At 40.5% G+C, this 20,081-nt stretch overlaps 1 protein-coding gene across 1 annotated transcript; it reads right to left on the bottom strand.

Moving 5' to 3' along the window:
* Positions 1–14,429: 14,429 nt before the first annotated feature.
* htr1b (5-hydroxytryptamine (serotonin) receptor 1B) lies at positions 14,430–17,039 on the bottom strand. The gene has a single exon (XM_076748793.1). The coding sequence runs from the start codon at positions 16,639–16,641 to the stop codon at positions 15,508–15,510; it is 1,134 nt and encodes a 377-aa protein (XP_076604908.1). The 5' UTR covers positions 16,642–17,039; the 3' UTR covers positions 14,430–15,507.
* Positions 17,040–20,081: the final 3,042 nt, after the last annotated feature.

Raw genomic sequence — 20,081 nt, 5'->3', positions numbered from 1 at the left:
ATCTGAACTTTGAATGAATGACTGTGCACAAAACAGCAGTCTTTTTGCCATTTGGGGGCAGAACTCTACAACAACCTGAACCTCACAGTAAATCCAAACTTCATTCTCCTTTTATTTTTGTTTTAGTCACCAGTTCTTGTGGAAAATATTTGGCTCTTTGACTGCTAAGTGTTATCAGCTGTGCTCACCAGCTCTCTGCTTACTTTATCTGCTTGTTGTGCTACTACTCACGATTGATAAGATTACTGAGAGACATGTTTTGCATACCCTCTTGGTCAAAAGTCAGGGTCAAGGTAAATACCAACTTCTGCAACTGGTAGAATAAATCATATCAACAACACTCAGTGTCAAAGAGGAGTGATCACAATATAGTATTTACTGTAATCTTTTGTCGCTTTAAACCTGACCATTCCAGGATATGACTCTGACCCTAATCCTGAAGGATTAGGGTCAGGGTCCCAGATCAGGTTTTGTGGCCAATCTAAGTCAAAGATTTTTCATTCAGGGTGAGGATAAAAGATAGATCAAGTTTAAGTCTAAAAGAAGCTGACACTAATGCAACATTGCTGTTGAATTTTAGCATCATTTATGCATAAAAGCAGCTGAATCTTGTATCTGAGTCTTGTAGATTAATAATGTATTTTTAGTTTCACTGTATATTCATGAGTCACTTTGCTATTTCTCCCAAGACAAACAAATCTTTGTCAGTCTCAACCAGGATTTTATTCAGACAAGCTTGACCTTCTCTCACTGGCTGATGACTTGAATCATTGTCCAATTAGAGGGGTCAGTTTAAATTATGCAACACAGGGAAAGTGGTACTTGCCATCTGTCAGAAGGGGTTATTTCATTAGGGACAAAGGTGTGTCTCTGGCTGGCAGGGTCTGGCACAGCAGAAGACACCTCTGCTGTTACATCCATCATCTGTTGCTATTACAGTATGTACGAGTGCATGTGAATGTAAACACCTGTATGTGTGCATGATGCGTCACTGCCATTACACTGCCACGGTTTTATGTCATTTTTAATCCAGAACACTTGTCTAAACAAACACTCCTGCAACAGAAGATGCACAGAAAGGCCATCAGATTATTAGCTGCAATTCTATCTCTTTCGCCATGTAAAAACTTAAATTGAAAGTTAATCAAAAAAGTAAAAAGTAACAGTTAATTTTCCCAGAAAATAGCACGTTAAATTGTCATGTAAAGGCAGACAGCTCAACAGTTAAAAAGCAATATATATGTGAAAGCTAGCTGGAGAGATAGCCACAGCTACAGCTGGTTTTAGCCAAAGTTAAAGATAAAAACAAAATCCACTTTCCTATTTTTCTCAGCTGTAATCAGTAATTGAGAATATTCATTTTGATGAACAAATATCTTGGTACTTAATTAAATGAGGCGACAGAACTAGCTTAATCAAATCATGATGGAAAAAACACAATCTAAACTCTTGCTAATAGTAGCTAGCTAGCAAAGTAGCAGCCAACTGCCATCTTACCTTTTTGGTCGGGTTGAGTTCATGCAGGTTTGGTGTGGTTGTGTGCCACTTCAATTAGAAGTTTGAACAGATTCAATTGTAGATACATTTATTATTGATTTTAATACACTGTAAACATTATTAGTAGACAGGCAGACAAAACAGAACTAGGCCACATCCAATCCTTACAACTGAGCTATGATCAAAATAAAGTTAAATTGAGTGTAATACCTGCATTTAGGTCTCACTGTATGTAGGCTTTATGCCTGTTAAATAGGTTCCTAAACCCAACATTTTATCCCCATTTTACTGCGTGTGCTGTGCTCTGTAGAGCAGTGAAGCACAATAAAACCTGAAAAGATTTCAGTACAACGTAGAAAAACCTGTTCAGTCATTTCCAGTGAAGCTTCAGCTTGTAACCTTCCTTTTTACAGCTGAGAAAGATGAGTGCCTCAGGGCTACAGTCTAATATTAGTCATGTTTGTGGTAATGCTCCTCTTAGGGAAAATCCACTCTGGGCTTATTATCAGTGTGATCCACTCTACTAAACCTGGAGCAGTGAAAGTGCCATTGGCAGTGTGAAGACTTAGTACCAGTGCCAACATCAACTCTATGACCTGGTGCTAGAGTTCATACGTGAGGTCGTTCTTAGTCTACTAATCTGTGATGGAGATCTATGTATAAGTGTAGCAGCATTGAGATGCTGAACTTGAACCCATTAACACTCCCAAACACGTATCATTTGCTGCATGGACATGTGAATGCTGAAGGTCAGTTTTGTCTAAAATTATTCATGAGTAATTATCAAGACTTAGAGTATGTTCAATGGCAGTAACATATCTGAGATGAGTAGGCTGAGATACTCTTTTGTTCTGCATTCAAGGGCTCAAAAGAGTGGAAATTAAAATAATGAGTTTGAGGCCTGTAGGACAAATTTCGACTATCTTGACCTGTCCTCCAGGAAGGTCAAGGTCAAGCATAAGGAGGATTGCAGGGACTGAATGAATTGCTCAAGGAAACTTCACAAGGGCAGATGTTTTTTGACTTCTGAGTATTTTTTTTCTGGTTATTCGGGTTGAGTGACCTGGGGGGAGTTTACAATTTTACAATTAAATACTTTTACAGGCTAATTACTGTAGGCCTATATTTAAATGCATATGCCTGAATTTGACTACTGTTGCACCAAGGAAAAGTCAGGGCATTAATATCAATATAATGCTTAAAACTAGACTATGTAATGTATTTCAGAGACATTTTCTGTTGCATTTCTTGAAATTTCCTTTCCTTATTTGATCAAACAAGCCGAAGAATCTTACCTATGACCTTTGATACTCATTGCTTATTGATAGTATTGATACTCATTTTGGACATACCCCAGTACCCCATCTGTGAAGGACTCTTTCAATTTCTACACCACTTATTTCTGGCCAATAATAGAGGGGTTTGAAACAGCATTTAGACCTTATTGGGGAGTAAACGATCAGGAAATAGATTTAGTTTACAGTTAACAGGATAAATGATATATGAAACAATGAAGGAGGTGAAAGTGATTTGGGGTGATTCATGACCTCAGTACTTCTAAAATCCTGGCTACAGTCCTGCTCGTGCTAGAGATTAATACTATGGTCAAGTGCATTACAGAGGGTTAAACAGCTTCCCATTCATGACGGTGTGCACCACTGTGTGCCAACAGAGGGCAGCATGTTGAACTGTCCTGGTGGGAGGCAAATCCACAACTGTTTGAAGTCAGTGAGGAGGAAACGCAGACACACAAAAACTTTTTCAGAAATAAACGTGTTATTTGTCAGGCTGCTTTTGCCTAAAACTCATATCCCCATCCTACTTTCTAAAGACTCATTAAAAGGCCTATTTTCAGAAAATGTGGAAATAAAATATTTCTGTTGAGTAAATGAATAGAGAAATTTTCAGCGGATGGATTATGTGGTCAGGATTGAGAGCAGTGCATTTCAGTGTTTCCTTCCCTCTATATAGTAGATTGCTTCTGAAACTCTGGTGGTTAATGATGCACACATGAGTGTGTGTGTGTGTGTGTGTGTGTGTGTGTGTGCGCAGTATGAAATCCATCAGTCCTTCTTTTCTTATGATATAAAGCATTTCAAATCTAAAACGTCTTTTTCTCACCCTCTAGCAGCCACTCGCTTCGTTTATTTTGCTGAGGTGTTAAAAACCAACTGTTTGAGACTTGAAACATGCTAAAGTTTCAAGTGGGTATTTTCTCAGTGTCACATTACTCTTGCAGTGTGGAATGCTGACATGATGGTGACTGTGATGGATTAGCGAGTGTGCAACTTTGAAGTCTGATTTTCAGAATGTGCATAAATTAATGGAAACCAAATATTCTCTTGGTATGCAAAACACACCATGCTTTGAGTTGGAAAACGATCAACAATAACATTAGAATATTTATTTTGTAGTAAACATGCTGAAAGCTGCCCTATAAATGACTGCCTGACTGTTCCCTCATAAAATGCACTCAGACTTAAATGGAAAGTAGCTGAAAATGACTCTGGATGGAGACAGTCACAGTGTAAATTATGAGGGCAATATATTCTGTCCTGTGGGGAGCTAACAACCTCACACTGTGACAGCTATGAGAGCCCTGCCACTCACAACGCTGTCTTCCACAGTTTGTTCACATTTCCACACAGTTATATGGAAGAATAGAACAGAATAGAGCAGGGTGTCCTTATAAGCTAGTGGTCTAATACGCATACCATGTGATTACAATGTCCCCAGTTCGATTCCAGCTAGGGATCATTGTCACATCTCTCCTTCTCCCCCTTCCTCAAAAAAACATAATGTACAGACATATTCAAATATGAATACATTTTACTTTTATTAAAACAAAAGAATAGATTAGAGTTCAGCTGACTATGTGCACCACGCAATTTCGACACCTATCCTCTTCCACCACCTACCATTTCAAACTTGCCAACTTGAAATCAACACCCACTGAATTACAAGTTGGAAAACAATATACATATAAGATATTTCTCCAATGGTGATCTCCACAAAAAAACCTAAGGAAATTGGTCCTTGGTGCAGTAAGCTGTATTGAATGGAGGATATGTTATAAACTCACATGCAAGTAAACTGAAGTTTTGCTGAGTGATTGTTGTGGACTGCCATTTTGCCAGTTTGGCCCTAAGGCCATTGCATCTTGGCTTTTTGGAGCCACAAGAGGCCATATTTGGACAACAGGGTGGAGCTGCCATGGATACACATCGGTCCACCTCTATCATGATTGGATCTGAGTGAGAGCCCATGGACAAAGTATACCCTGCTTTATCGTCTGTAAATGGGACCATTATTTACAAAATGAACATCCTGCTGTGTTAACAAAGGCTTGAAACAAGCAATTGAGATGATAAACTTATTAGGAAAAATGTTTACTGAGGTAAGAAATGAAGTGAGAAGTAGAGTCATTTTTTTCATAAGCTTACATACAGTAGGGCTTCTTTTTGCAACCAGTCGAGATGCCCTCTGCTGGCCATTAGACAGAATACAGGTTGCCTTTTCTCAGGCCATTGGTTCTGTCTGTGATGATAACACTGTACTTAGATAAATACTGAGATTGTGGATAGTAGTATAATTGCTCACAACAGGTTAAGAAACACAAGCAATCAGACATGTCGTAGATAAACCAACTGGATAGTCAAACGAATAAGGCAGAGAAAACAAAGCCATATGGTGGAATTATTACCCACACTGTTTGCTGTAAACATCAATTACAGTTTAGAGACCAACTTCCTGATTTAACTTCAAGCTATCATGCTTACTTGACGTCACAGTTTTCCTGTAAAATGATGACTAGTGAGGAGACATACAATATTGGACTTTATGGGTCCATCCAAACCCTTGGACCTGGGTCCCTTTATATGGCCCGTCAGGTCTGGGTCACGTCCCATTCTATTACTATAGGTCCCATCTTTTTATCACATCATGTGCAATATCCAAGTGAATGCGAGAAGACCCGGCCGTGATCAGACACCACTGATCATGATGAGAGCAGAGGTCAGATTCGTTTGGAGAGTGCAGATGATGGCAAATTAGCAATGCTAACTTTCGGAGCCGTGACAATTATGATAGTTCAAAAGGGCAAAGAGTCGAAGTTATCTTTATTATGCCACAAAACTGTGAAGCTGATTATAAACAAGTCACATTTTTCATCCATCATCATGACAGTAAGTGGACCATTAAACCGAAATGACGAGTGGGTTCTTCACGTTGTTTCAGTAGAGGAATAACAGAAAACCTGGATGTATTTAATCCTGGATGGATTATGAGTCGCTACCTACATTACATTAGATAAGTCACAAAGTTTTGTTTTGACAACTTGTAGCATTAACCTGTAAAATCAGTGCAGATCAGGTCCGCATCTCCCGATGGGGTTCAGGTTCTGCTGTGGGTCCCATCTTAGAAATAACAGACAGATCTGGTTTGGTTCCAGATAGTACTTTTCCTTTTTGTATTTGGTTGCAAATGTGTACACCTGTGAAGACCTCTAATACAATATCAGCCTTACAAAACCAATTCAAATCAACAGGGAAGACCAAACCTTCAAAGGCCAAGGATGTCGAGTTAAGTGCTCGGATGATAATGTTGAACAAAGACACATTCGAGGGAGACACTTCAATCATGCAGGTACAAAATATCAATCGGTTATTAGATTAAAAATGTATAGGACAATGATGACATCAAGTCGTCCACCCTTTATCTCCTGAAGAGAAAATTATTGAGTCATCTGCATATTACACATCTGACAGAATATCACATTGAGCCAGCTTTAAGATCAGTTTTGAATGACCTATTAAAGATGTCACACGCAATGAGAACTTCAAAAGGCTCATGGCTTTGTGAGGAATTATATCTGAAGCACTCTACAGTTGACAGGTGGAAGTCTAGAGATTAATCGCTAATGTCTTTGTTCTCTATAACAAGTGCCAGTGTGGATGCCCAGGAGGCTTTCCTCCAGCTGTCCGAGCTGAAGAGGACTTAAAAAGGATGCATTCCCATGCTGGTAGAGAGAAGATGGAGCCATGACTCCTGTGAAATAGAGCCTGTTTATCATGTTCCCCATGGACAAGTTTCATTTTATGTAGTAGGAAGGGAATAAAGCAGCAGGAAAGACAGTGATAGAGGGCGGGTGGGAAGGAGGCACTGGAAGGCAGATGAAATAAAGAAGGTAAATGGCAAAATGGGAAAGAGGAAGACAGAAGAGGGGAGAGGAGAGGATGAGAAGGAAAAGAGTAAGGTGATGGCAGAGAAGCAGAGAAACAGCACTGTATGGCCAGGGAACAAAGTGGGAAAAAGAGTGAGAGATGTCAGTGAGAGAGAAGGAGGTCAGGTCAATTGACAGCCCCAGCAGTGATGCATTTCTGTCCCCGCGTATTAATCCACACCTGCTTTACAGCCCACTGCAGCACGACGGAGACAGCAGCATGACTAAATCCACTGCAGAATATAAACCTGTCAAAGCTGCATCAGCCACAGACCAACATGTGCATTACTGTGGCGAGGTGTGTGGTTTTCACGGCAACCATGGAAAGCCTGAAAATATCAAACAAATTTAGAGACTGATGCTGTGCCACTCAGAGCAGACAATGTAGAGGCATATACCAGATTTAAGACCACCATGAAGGTTATGTGAGCTCTTGTCATGTGCGCATTTGCCTGTTTGTGTGTTTACTTTGAGATTAAGTGGATCAGACACTTTTAATCATGTCCGCTTGGCTTTACTGAGAGCAGAGAGCTCTCGCTTTGTCCGAAGATGCTCAGCTTTCTCACAGCATTTGAATTCTGAATGGTTAAATATCCTCATTTATGGATATTTTCAGGTAAGTAAGAAAACACACCTGTCAGAATACAAAAATAAGGGTGCCCTATATCTTAACCTCTCTCTTGCATAATGACCAGAAGCATTCAATGAGGCGTCACTGAAGGAGAAACATGTTAACCTCCAACTTCTCTCATTTCTCATTGGCCTACATGTTCCACCTTCCTTCTTTAGTAATGGAAAATCAGTTACCTACTTAAAACCATAACCAGAAAATGTGTTACAAAGGAGCACCAGGGCTGGCCAGTTAAGATTCCAGTGAGGCTGCTAACACCTCCGACCCCCCTGGACAACCATGGAATCAGATTTGTGCCAACATAATCAAACAAAACTTCTTAAACACTAAACAAAAATAAGAAATTGAGAGAGAATAAAACTCACTGAAGCAATGTGGGACTGATGCACATAGCGTGTTATAGCAGGTTAATATTGGATCAGTTGCTCTGAGCATCTAATACTGCCACAGATGGGTTTACACTGGAGTTAGTCGAAAGCCTGGTGCATCTCGCACAGACGCTCAAGGGTAACTTGTGTGTCTGTATGAGACGCAGAGGGATGTGACACAGCGTCTGTACTTGATGGCCTGGGAACGGGAACAGGTTGCACTGAACAACGTCAGGGCTGAGATGTCACTCAGAAACTCATTAGACAATGAGGACACACCCCTGAAAAAAGCCCACTGATGGGAGAGGTTGCGTCAGCACAATCTTGGACCAATAAGCTAAATGATGATCAGACTATGGGATTAGTCAGTCCCATCATGAACGGCCTAGACGAGACCAGAACACACACGATTCACACGATTACACAAATAATCTGTTGTCAAGTTATTAATTGTATCTTTTCCTTTATGACTTTGTATTCTCTCTCACATTCTTACTTTTGTTTGATATTTAAGAAGCTTTGTTTGGTTATACTGACACAAATCTGATTCCATAGACACCAACCCTGCAGGTCAGAGAGGACCCGCACTGAACATGAGGACCTAGAATGACAAGGAGTTGACCTGGATAAGCAGCTGCAGATGGATGGATGGATGGATGGATGGATGAATGGATGGATGGGCAGTTGGTAAAAAAAAAAAATGGCATTTTATCCACATTCTCCAAAGACAATGAGATGGTGATTTTTTTCTGTTACAGTGAAGAAAAGTTGGGGGTGGTGGTATGGTTGCTGGGTGTGTGGTGGGGGTGGGCGAGCCACAGTCAACACTGGTTGAAGTTTAATGGGGCCGTGCGTCCATGCTGTTGCACTTGCCTCAGTAGACGCAGTATTTTCCATATGATCTCACACTGACAAATATACAGTAATGCATGCTTCATTTAATGATTTCCCTCGAGCCAGTTCTATTTTTATGGCAGTAAACCAGTTAAATCTAATCTATACGATTTGATTGAGGGCTAAAGAAATAGACCGCACCAGTCAGAAAAGGTTTGTCAGACAATTTGTTAAAAAGCTAGATCTGTTCTGCCCTACAGAGGCAGGCAGTGGTAAGCTGAAGGTTTCAGGCTGATTTGATGAACTGGATCAGAATTAACTGGAAATAAGATGTAGTAATTCCTTCTGATGATGTCTTCTTTTACTTCTTATTTTATGACAAAAAAGCGGCTAATTTCTATACACTTACATATATTTAAATGCATTTAAGGGTGACTTAAAAGCATCTTAACTACACCAAACTGTCATTTGCACTGGCATCAGAAGTTGAGATGACAGTCTAAGCTAGGCTAATTACTCATTTTAGCAGAACTAGTTTCGCTGTTCTTTTCTACTGGTTTTAGCTGCTGCTTTGTTTATGTTGGATAAAAAAAGACAAATAACCAAGATCTTCATCAAAATTGGTATATCAGTTTTGGTGAATTGTCAATGCTCTAGCTAGCTTTAACTGGATTTAGCTCTGTCGCTTTAGCTAAATGACTGAAGTTTGGTTTTTAGCTGTGTTTTGTTGTACTTTCTTTTGTTTTCTTTGAAATTGGACATACATACACTGAAATAAATGTAGACTATATGGCAAACTAAATGTCAACCAGTCATTTTGACTAAATATCTAACTGCATTTTGGCTTTGCAGAACAGTATAGTTCATTTCTGCCAGAGCTGGTGGAGACTTGGCCAAATGATTTAATAAAATACTTTCATAATGTCATAATTCATATATGTCAGTAGGTGATGGACGTAGAGACTGTGTCGATTACGGATGCAGATTTACCTGAGGGGTTTCTTGGCCCCCTTCCATCTAAGAAACTGTGTAATGCAACAGACCTTTCTGTGCCAACCTGTCCTATTAGAGAAGCTGAGAAAGAAACCAAAAGGTTGGTGGTGGATGTTTAAGGTTAAGGTAAAGCCCTGAGTTAAACTGTGTGACAGGAGCAGGAAGCTTATTTTAAAGGAGGTCAGGGTAGAGGGAGGGGGGTCAGGCCTGTGTGAGGAGAAAGTTGCTTATTAGAGTGACAAGAAGCTTGGGGGTTTTTAGACGAGGAAAAGGGGCTGAATTAGGTTGTGTCAGGCAAATTTCATGCTAATAGCTTGTGTGACATTTTGTGTTGTTATTGCTTGTGAAAATGGGAAATTACAAACATGCGAGTCAAGTTTCCATCTCAATGCACCTTCTTATGCTTAATGTGAAAAGGTTAATAGACAATATGTAAATTATCCCCGAGGTGATGGAAAACCCTCATTTATATTCTCCAAGGCTCCTGATGAAACAGAAATCCATCTTTGTTTGATGTTTTTATGAATTAATATATTGCTTTATTATTGCAGGAATTGTACCTCTGACAAAATGGCCCATTGGCACAGCTGAATAGTTTTAACACAAAAAATGATTTGTGTGTGACTGTATGCATTACAGCCAGGAACTACGATCACTTTGAAAACTCCTTTCATAGCAGACTAATGTATCACCGGATGCAAATATATTTGGGACTTGGGTGTAGGAGAAGGGTAAGGAGAGAAAAACAGAGAAATAAAATGACCTCTTGTGTTGAACTGCCATCTTCTCAGTTGTAGCAGTCTGTGCACTTTGCCTTTTAACGAGGACTGAATAAAGTTTAGTGTGTTTGACCTCTGAGCAGAGGCATCTCAAGTTCAGCATGCGAGACAAAAACAAGACAACCAACTCCCACCAACTCCCTCTTGGAAACAATTTGCTCATCTCTCTTACTTTTACCTGTTGGTGCCTTGAAAGTCTTAGTAATGGAAAGACTTCTATTTATTACTTAGAGTCGTTATGCTAAGCTAGGCTAATCACCTCCCACCTTTTGCACATACATGAGAGGGGTATCAATTTTCTCATCTAATTCTTCAAAATAGACTGAATACCCAAATCTCTCAAAATGTTGAACATTTAATATATTTTAATTGAAAACACTCAATGATGTATGGATTTTGATATCAAACATTTAACTACATATTACACTGGAATGGCAAAGGGCTTGGAGTATACGTACATGCGTATTGCATCCAGAGTAACAAAGATACATTATTATACAGCATATTTGGCACCATATGTCGATTTCTGATACGCCATGTTAAAATTAAGCCACTCTTATTTTGAAGATACAATGTTTTCACTTGGCAACAAATGTCATCTTATTAGGAAATATTGTAAAATTCAGTTGATCACTTTTTATAGTGTTCAACAAATCCAGGTGATCACAGAGGACCATTTATTCTGAGGACGAAAAAGACACCATAATCTGAGCTATGAGGTTTTGGCATGACCGCATGCAGGTAAGCAGAGGATGCCCTTCAAACGTCCCTTCTGTCTCTCACTGGTAATTGAGCACCCATTAACAGTGATCCGCATAGTAGTAGAAATGGAGGGATCACAACCTCAGCAGTGTACACACCCCCTGTGCCACCACTATAACTGCCTAATTTAGTGATATATTGCTTGTCAGGCCAGAGTGGATGTTAAGTGTGATAGATTCACTAAGCTCCACCAGTGACGGCCTCCCACGTGTGCCAGTCGATCACCAGTAGGGTCGGATTATTTTTCTCACTTATGATGATTTTGTAGCTGAGGGAGCCAAATACAGTGTCGTCTAATTCAATCCCATCGTGTAATACAGAATGGCAGAGGAACATATTATTAGGCATACGTATAGGTGAGCTGGAGGAGAAGCTAATGCAAAGTGCTGTGAGCCCTTAAACTAACCCACTTTGTTGAAAGGCAGAGAAACTGCTTGTGGCGATGGATCTGCTGTGAAGCACGGAAAGAACACGGATGACTGAAGGCTGTGATTGAACGCACACACATTCACAATAACACACAGTGTGAAACCTTCATCCACACATGAGCTGAGGCGCGCTGAGTGTCTGTGGGCACAAATAAGGCAGCGAATTGCTCCACCCTTGACTCCGCTGTCCAATTTTAACTCTGAATCATCTTGTTATCACCAGTATTGATGACGGCAGAACATAGATTTTAAGATCTGCCAATAGGTATTGACTACAATTGTTTTTATGATGAATATTCACACTTTATAGGCTCTTCTGTCTCTACAGTTAACATCTGTGCAATGCAGGTCAATGGGTTATACTACACAGGAGAGACCCGGAGTGTAGTGAAGTAAACAGTGATGAATGACTGAAATACATATGCAAAACTTTATGTAAACAGATGAATCACAAATTTTCTACAAGTAAACCATAGTGGCCAACTTTGTCATACCAACAAACATTTGAAAATAGATAGAAATGATGAAACTTCACAGCGTGTCGCGTCAGCCGATGTGCTACTGGCGTCACAGTGAGGATTGTTGAACGCTAACCTGCCTCTAATTATTTTACGCCCTCAATCTTCTTACCAAATAAATGACTTGCTGACTTGTTTTCTTCTTGACATGGTCAATTGTTATCACCTTCATAAGGTAATTGATTAATAGCGGACGCGCCCTTGTGCCTCCATCTTTCAGGTGATGAATGTTGTGAACTTTCCTCAACCAGAAAGCGTGAAACAATAAACCTGTTTACCCAAACTCCATTCAGCAAAAGAATATTTTATAGGTTCATTATCCATGTGTTCAGCCTCAGTAGTTGTTAGCTACGTCAGCAACGTCCTTCACTCCGCAGCAGACCTGTGGCAAACCGGTAATGCAGCACATTCAGCTAACAGAAAACAAAGAAGCTGTATAATTTATGTATTTGTTTGCCCAATGCAATCATCCCTGTCAACAAAATGATAGTGTGTGCTGTTCTGCAGCCGGAGGTGCAGCAGCGTTACCTACATGAGCCATGCAATACTTCGTTGGATACATAAACCGTGTTTGCTAAACATCAACAATCTCTCTGCATGAAATTATTATTTGGTCAATTATGGATCAACTCTGCTCTATATCATCATCTGCATGCATTCAGGAGGACTGTGTGACATCACCACTGTAATCTGTACTCTGACATGGAATAAAATATTCAAGCTCCCAAAATTTTAACAGGGGGGCTCACTGATTTCACACATCAGAGTCTGTTTAGGGAAGTACTGCTGCATATGTGAAAAAAGTTGCATTAGGACTTTTGTGGCTCCAGAGAGTGAGCAATATCTGATAAACTGCCTCAAGTGATGTCACTTGAGGCATCATTGGTCGGGTCTGAAGACTACAAGTTTGAAAATGAAGAAAATCTGTCAGTGTGTGGAGGTAGAAAGTGTATTAACCAAACCTCTGTAGCCCGCTCATCTCTCCTTGAGACAGACAGCTTGAGGCAACATTAGCCACTACTAGCATAACACGCCCAAATGTCCAACCAGACTGTGTATGGGTTGAGTTGCATTTTATCTGGCACTGTGGGCATTTTATTCTTTTCTTTTTTTTTTTTATTACAATGCAAAAAATGTGAAAATGTAAAAACCATGTATCACCTGTAGCCTGTCTACTACAGTCAGCTCTTTAGACATTATGTGTTGTGAGGCTGTGTGCCTGGTTTCATTCAGATGGACGTTTGTCAAAACAAAACATTGCATTGCAATTTTGGTAGCTTGAAAATTTCAGCATGTGAACAACCGCTCCTTTTCCTTTGTTTGCTGTTTTTGTTTGTTTGTTTGCTTGTTTGTTTTGTCCTGCACCTGGATGTGCACACTATTCACCTTCTTTGAATGGATATCACCTTCTTATGAAGGTCAACCATGGTTATAAATGAGCTACCATCCTTATCTTTTCAGCCTCAGGTGACCATAGTTTGAAGTGTTTTACATGTTCATTTGATTTATTTTGTGTCTTATTGTTTTTCTAATGAGTCTTTACAATGACTTTTTCTCTAGGCTGATAATTAAACATAAAGTCTGCCATCAAACATCAAATTTAATGGTAATGTTGTTGTTTATATACTTTATAGTGAATGGTCTGCAAGGAGTTTGAACCTGCCAAACTACTGGCTATTGTTCATTGTCCAACAGAGCTTTCCTTGTTTATGTCCAGCAGTCCAGAGGGAAGATATGTGTGTTTATGTATGCATATATGTAATCTTTCAACTGTAACTGCCAAGGAAAATCCTGGAAATGCCGTGCTGTGATTGTATGTCTGCCCAGGTGCGCTCATTTTTCATGCATGATGAGCCATATGAAAATCCACATATGGACAGCCAAAGGGTGTGTGTGTGTGCATGTGCGCATGCGTGTGCGTGTGTGCACGTGTGTTGATAATACGAGTGGCCTTTTTGTGTGTGTGAAGTCCACTATAAGAGCATCACCCACTGTCAGCCTCATGACTTATTGAACTGTGACAGCCCTTGACTACACAGATCGTGTCCTGCTCTGCCTCCAGGAAGGCAGCGCAGAGACTGAAAGGCCAGAAAGAGTTCACGCCAGCCACAACAGAACCTCATCCTGTTAGAGACATCAAGATGGGCTGATGTGAAATGACGCACGTTCATCTGCATTGATCTGTATTGTTTAATGCTCTGCCACGTCTGTGAGTGCCTCAAGAGGTTGTTGGATATGTGATAAAACAAAGAGTCGCTTGTCTGAGTAGCTGCTGCTTTCATCATGGCAACAATAATGTAAGAGAGAAAATGTAACTTTAATTCTGATTTGGAAGAAATTTTGACAATAATCTTGATTTAAAACTGCATTAAAACTCTGACTCACAGAACATGTGTGCCCAACAAATACTTAAAAGCCTTTATTGCACTGCATCTCTGAATGGGAACAGATAAATTCCACATACTTTTATTTCACATAATGCTGACAAACCCTCAGCATTATTTTTATAGTTCAGCAGGCCAGACTGTGCTCTTCAGATCAGTCTCTTTAGCCGTGACCGGTTCACACATGGACATCACATACTGTAGATACAGATTTAATGTAGCAGCAAACAGACCCATTGCGCACAGTAAAACAAGGTGGTGTTTGTTCTGCAAAATTGAACTTATGATCAGCTTCCAGCTGCTGGGTAAATATCAGCTACAGTTTCTTTGTTTGACACTGATATGAATCTTTTCTCTTTTTTTTTCAGCAGCGTGAGCGCGCCTTTCTAAATCAAAAAGATAACCACACAAGGTAGCAGCAAGCAGTCCATGGCCATGATAAAAATCTCTAGCACTGTTTCATTTCTCAGAATACATAAACGCCCTGTCGATGTGTGAGTTTTAAAAATAAAACTTCTATAGTTGTACACATATAACTTAATGCAAAAAGGACCTTAGGTATATTTTTGACTTATCATGTCAGATGTGCATGATCACTGCTGCTTACTCGCATTAATGGGTCAGTCGCCGCATGGGAACGACACACTGCATTGCCTTAGAGTAGAGTGTAGCATCCAAAAACGTCCATACAGAATACTAACAAGCCGTCGCTGAATGTCTGCGACAACAAGCACATTTGCCCATCAAGAGGCGCTGAAGTGGTTTTGTGTGGTGCGTAAAGTTGGTCTTCTTCACCATCTACACTTATGTTCGATATTAAATCTCGTTTCTTGTGTGAAGATTTTTGCGTAACAGTGGTCTGAGCTCTGAATCCACGGAAATCATGTGAAGCAATTTCACTCCAGGTTACTTGTTAGAAAAACTGGAATTTTTAAATCTCCATTATACACCAAATGAATAGACATGGGTGTTTTTTCTTTTGCATGCACAGTTTAAAATGTCTATTTTTTTTATGCCATTCTTACTGTTCGAACTTGATATCCAAAAATAAATACATAAATAAATCTCATTGGAGACTGAAATAACATTCGTTCACGACCTGCAGCATCTGAAGCGCAGAAGTTTATGGAAAGCTTTCTTGAAGTCCTCGTTGGACATTGTGTAAATGATCGGGTTGATGAGGGAGTTCAGGTATCCCAACCAGGTGAAAAAGTCAAACAACTCGGGGTTAAAGCATGTGTCACATGTGGCCACTACCAGTGTGTAAATGAAAAACGGCAGCCAGCAAACGATGTAAGCGCCGAGGATTATCCCCAAAGTCTTAGTAGCTTTTCTCTCTCTGGCTGCTGAAATGCGCTTCTTCTCCAGAAGCGCGTCCGACACTGTCACTTTCACCTGGTTCTCGCTTGTTGAAGAGCCGGTGTCGCTGGACGGAGTGTCGTGCCTCCCGCACTGAAGGGAGGATGTGGACGCCACGGATCCAGGAGAGTTGGTGACCAGATGCGCCGAGGTGAGTCTCTTCCCCACCTTCTTGGGGGACTGCTTCAGGATCCGTTTCCGAGCCTCGACGTATATCCGTCCGTAGAGGACAATAAGCAGCAAGGTGGGGATGTAGAAAGCCCCAAAGGTGGAGTAGATGGTGTAGAAAATATGATCCGTGTTGACGCTGCAGCTGGTCATCTCCTCCGCCTTCACCTGTCTCCAGAAGAGAGGCGGCAGGGAGATGGAGATGGCGATGACCCAGGCTGTGGCCACCATACCGGCCGCGCGTCCCGGCGTGCGCTTTTTGGAGTACTCCACCGCGTCTGTGATGGCCCAGTACCTATCCAAAGCGATTACGCACAGGTGGAGGATAGACGCCGTGCAACACGTTATGTCAGAGGAGAGCCAGATGTCGCACACGATTTGCCCCAGCGTCCAGGTGTGGATGACGGTGTACAGGACGCAGATGGGCATCACCAGAATGGACACCAGCAGGTCGGTGATGGCCAGAGAGGCAATCAGAAAGTTGGCAGGAGTTTGTAGTTTCTTCGACTGGGAGATTGTTGCGATGACGAACGCGTTGGATAAAGTGGTGGCGAGTGTGATAACAGAGAGAATCACCGCCAGACTGATCTGATAGGCGAGACTCTCTGCGCTGACATCCACAGTGGATGACTCTGTAATAAAACTGTCGTTTGTGGTGTTCACCGGCTGAGTTGGCTCGACTTGACCGGAGCGCTCCATAACTTTCACTCACTTTTTGTCATTTTTATGTCACCCTCTGAGTTGTCTGACATTTAAGGTGCCCTCTCTCTTGGTGAGCGTCGCCTTATCCGTGCCATGCGGTCAGATAAATGGCACAATCAGTCTAAGACATTAAAAAAAGGATTCTTTCCTTCCTCATTTTCCTCTGTTGAATCAGGTTTTAATGTGCAGGTGCCAAAATGTGGAAGATCCATTCCCCGCTGCTCAAACTTTCCCGTTTTGTAGCCATAAAATAAAACTTCTCAGCTGTTGTGCGCAACATATAAGACAAGAAAGGTTTGCGTGTGAATGATGAGCAGCGCGACCCGATGCCACAACATCTGGGAGGATGTCACAAATAATCCGCATGTAGGGCAGAAGTTCTCCAGAGCTGCGTCTCCTCAGGCCCCCTGTGGCTGAATGGTAGAGCCCACCCAAAGTCTCAGATTTATACAGACTCTGACATCAAACAACCACCACTGATCACAGCTTGGTTTTTTTCTCCCTCTCTCTCTTTCTATGAAGAGTAGGCTATCTGCTGGGTCATAGTGCCCAGTGTTTCTCATTTGTCACATAAACACCTCAAAGATTCTCATTTGAATTGGAAAAATACCTTCTTTCATATCACAAAAAATGAAAAATCTGCTACAGTCACACTCCAATACATGAAATGAGCCACCAAATATATACTTTACTAATGATACCAATTTTTATAGAGGCATTCTCTGTAAAAATCGATTATAACTGTCAGATCTGCAGTTATAATTGTTAATTAGGAATTAATAAAGGGTAATAAACATCATGTCAGTGTTAAATGTGTGGCATGCCTATTCACTTTACTTTAAGTGCCCCTGTTCTGCATTTGTAAGCAGAAATTACAACACTATAATGTAATTTTATGCAGCTATTTGGACATTTTAAGTGTTTATTAATGTACTGCATTTGTCAACAGTTATAACTTCATCTGTGAGGATATTTTGTATAACCTGTTCATGCAGCATCCTCCACTTATGAATGCAGTAGGAGGAGTTATAGTTGTGGACAAATGCATTAATAGACACGTATATGTGCTTACGACTACATTATCAAATGTTAGAATCCATTTATGACACGTTTATTTGCATCAAAGGACTTAACGTGTTGCCGTATTTTCTGTGATGCTCACACAGTTTATACAGTTGTACGCTTCAGTTTCCATTAATTCAAGTCAGAACAACACAGCATGAAGAACCCACAAGAAGACTTAGCTAACATAGTGAAGAAAATCAAAAGAAAACTTCAGAGATTTAATTCATTTAGAAAAAAATGTGACAAAAACAAGGCCTTACCAGTCTTCTAAGAGCTTCTGAGACATTTCATTATGAATAGATATGGGCTTCATTTCAGAGCATGATGGACTAAAAAGCCAAGCAGATGAAGATCAACACCAACAACCTGGCAACCCAGAAGTTGTTCTTATCAATGGTTAATATCTGCAGTATGACGAGTCTGTAAATCATTAATAAAGCCATTACATACTCTTATAAACTGTGTGCATTGTTAGTAAGTGGTACCACTCTACCTCACACCTTAACATCATAGCATCGGAGTTCACACGCGTTGAATCCTGTCATTCCTGGCACGTCCGATGTGTGAAAGCAGCTGTCATTGATATTGACATCGGGTCAGTGGCAGTTACACATGAGGCTGTGAATCTCTCGCTCATTCAGTGGTTGATGCCAGTTCTCAAGTTCACTCATGGCCTTCACCGAGGCTGCAATCGGCCAATAATCTCCTCAAGTGCCCGATGGTATTCGTGGAGTGAATTTTCAGTCTGGTCAGGAAATACATGAATTATACAATCAGACGCTCAATCCCCCCCGACATGCACACACACACACACACACACACACACACACACACACACACACAGTGTCTCAAGAAGCTGCGGTAATCATATCTCCATCTCCTCCCTCTACTTTTATTCATTTCCTCATCAGAAACGTTTAATTAAAATGGATTTGTCACCCAATTTATGCTCAGTGTTCTTCAGAATCACATTTATTGCCTGGCTGAAATTTATAGCTATAGCTCTCAGCTGTAAAACGGAGTTTGTAAGTCAGTGAAAGGATTCAAACATTTTTACACACAAACAGTGGCCATGATTTGATGCAACAGAAGTGTTGTCTTTGGGAGACAACCTGAACTACACGTCAGATTTCTAAGTATATTTATGACCACACTGAGCTGTGTTGAGGCGAGGGGGCAGAGAAGTGCACCGAATACAAACACTGATTTACTGTCTGAAAGTCTGAACACTGTGCATGAAAACAAAGTGGGGTTCCTTCTTGTCTATTATACGTAGTGTATAGTACTTTATCCTTTATGTTGTACTCTATTTAGTCTTTTTTATTCTTGATATTGTGTATTTTGTGGATATTCAGTTGAGCTACTTTAACTTCTTTTATTATTTCTTGTGTTCATTTTTCTGTATATTCTTCTCTCTTTTTCCCTTGGCTCATATTTCTCCCTGCTAGTGTTGACATATATATTTACTCTGTATCACTGTCCCCATGCAAAGCCTGGATAAGATGCTGCTATTACAGAAGAATCTACCAATCTGGGATCCATCCATCCATTTTGATTATTCTTAAGTCTTTGTTGCTCCTTCGACAACTCAGTCCAAATGTTACACTTCTTTTGAAAGCTCTCTCCCCTAAAAGCTGATAAATTTGAGTTACTTACTGCTGGATCAGGACCGTGGACCGCTCCTACCTTTGCTCTGCACCTGTTTTCTGAATGCAGCACCTCTCCTCCCATACGCACTCATCTAAGTACTGTATACTTGAGTCTTCGATATGGAAAGCTTCTATTGTTTTGGTTTCTATTGATTTAAAAGAGCGAATCTGTTTTGACTGTCTACAGAGACTTTCCAGAACAGCAGCTGATCAAATTTCCAAAACAAACTATACAAAGTCATGTAATGTATTTTCAGCTGTATGATACACTTTGCTGTTTGCAGGCTGTTTAATTAGTCTTTTTGAGGTTTCTGGTGGAAACATCATTTTGGATGAATAATTGTTGCATTGCAAAGTTAAGGTAATTTGCATAATATTTCTATAGAGATGTCTCACATCATGGCCCAGTCTTATGTCACAGCCATGTGAGTCTTATTTGAACGTACAGAATGTATTTTCCACAAATCTTTAGGTCAGCGGGCTGTGCTTGTGTCAATAGGTCGCGATCAACGACATGTTCAGACCTCGTGTGTGTCACACTGTTATGACGACAAAACAAGAAGCTGATGGTCATCTCGTGGTGATAGATTTGAGTCATTTACACATTATGAAGATATTTTAAGATGATGGACAAGGTGGAGGTTTTCAGTGTAGATGTCTGTTCTAATCCCACATCCATTTGCCTCTAAAAGAGATTGTGATGTTTTTCTAATGTAAAGAATC

This window comes from Chaetodon auriga, chromosome 14 (genome assembly GCF_051107435.1).
Source record: "Chaetodon auriga isolate fChaAug3 chromosome 14, fChaAug3.hap1, whole genome shotgun sequence".
Taxonomy (NCBI): Eukaryota; Metazoa; Chordata; class Actinopteri; order Chaetodontiformes; family Chaetodontidae; genus Chaetodon; species Chaetodon auriga.
Note: the sequence above shows the minus strand (reverse complement) of the source record. Positions and strands in the feature narration are given on the sequence as shown.

Coding starts and splice junctions, on each gene's coding strand:
- htr1b (XM_076748793.1), bottom strand. CDS start 16,641: ATGGAGCGCTCCGGTCAAGTCGAGCCAACTCAGCCGGTGAACACCACA.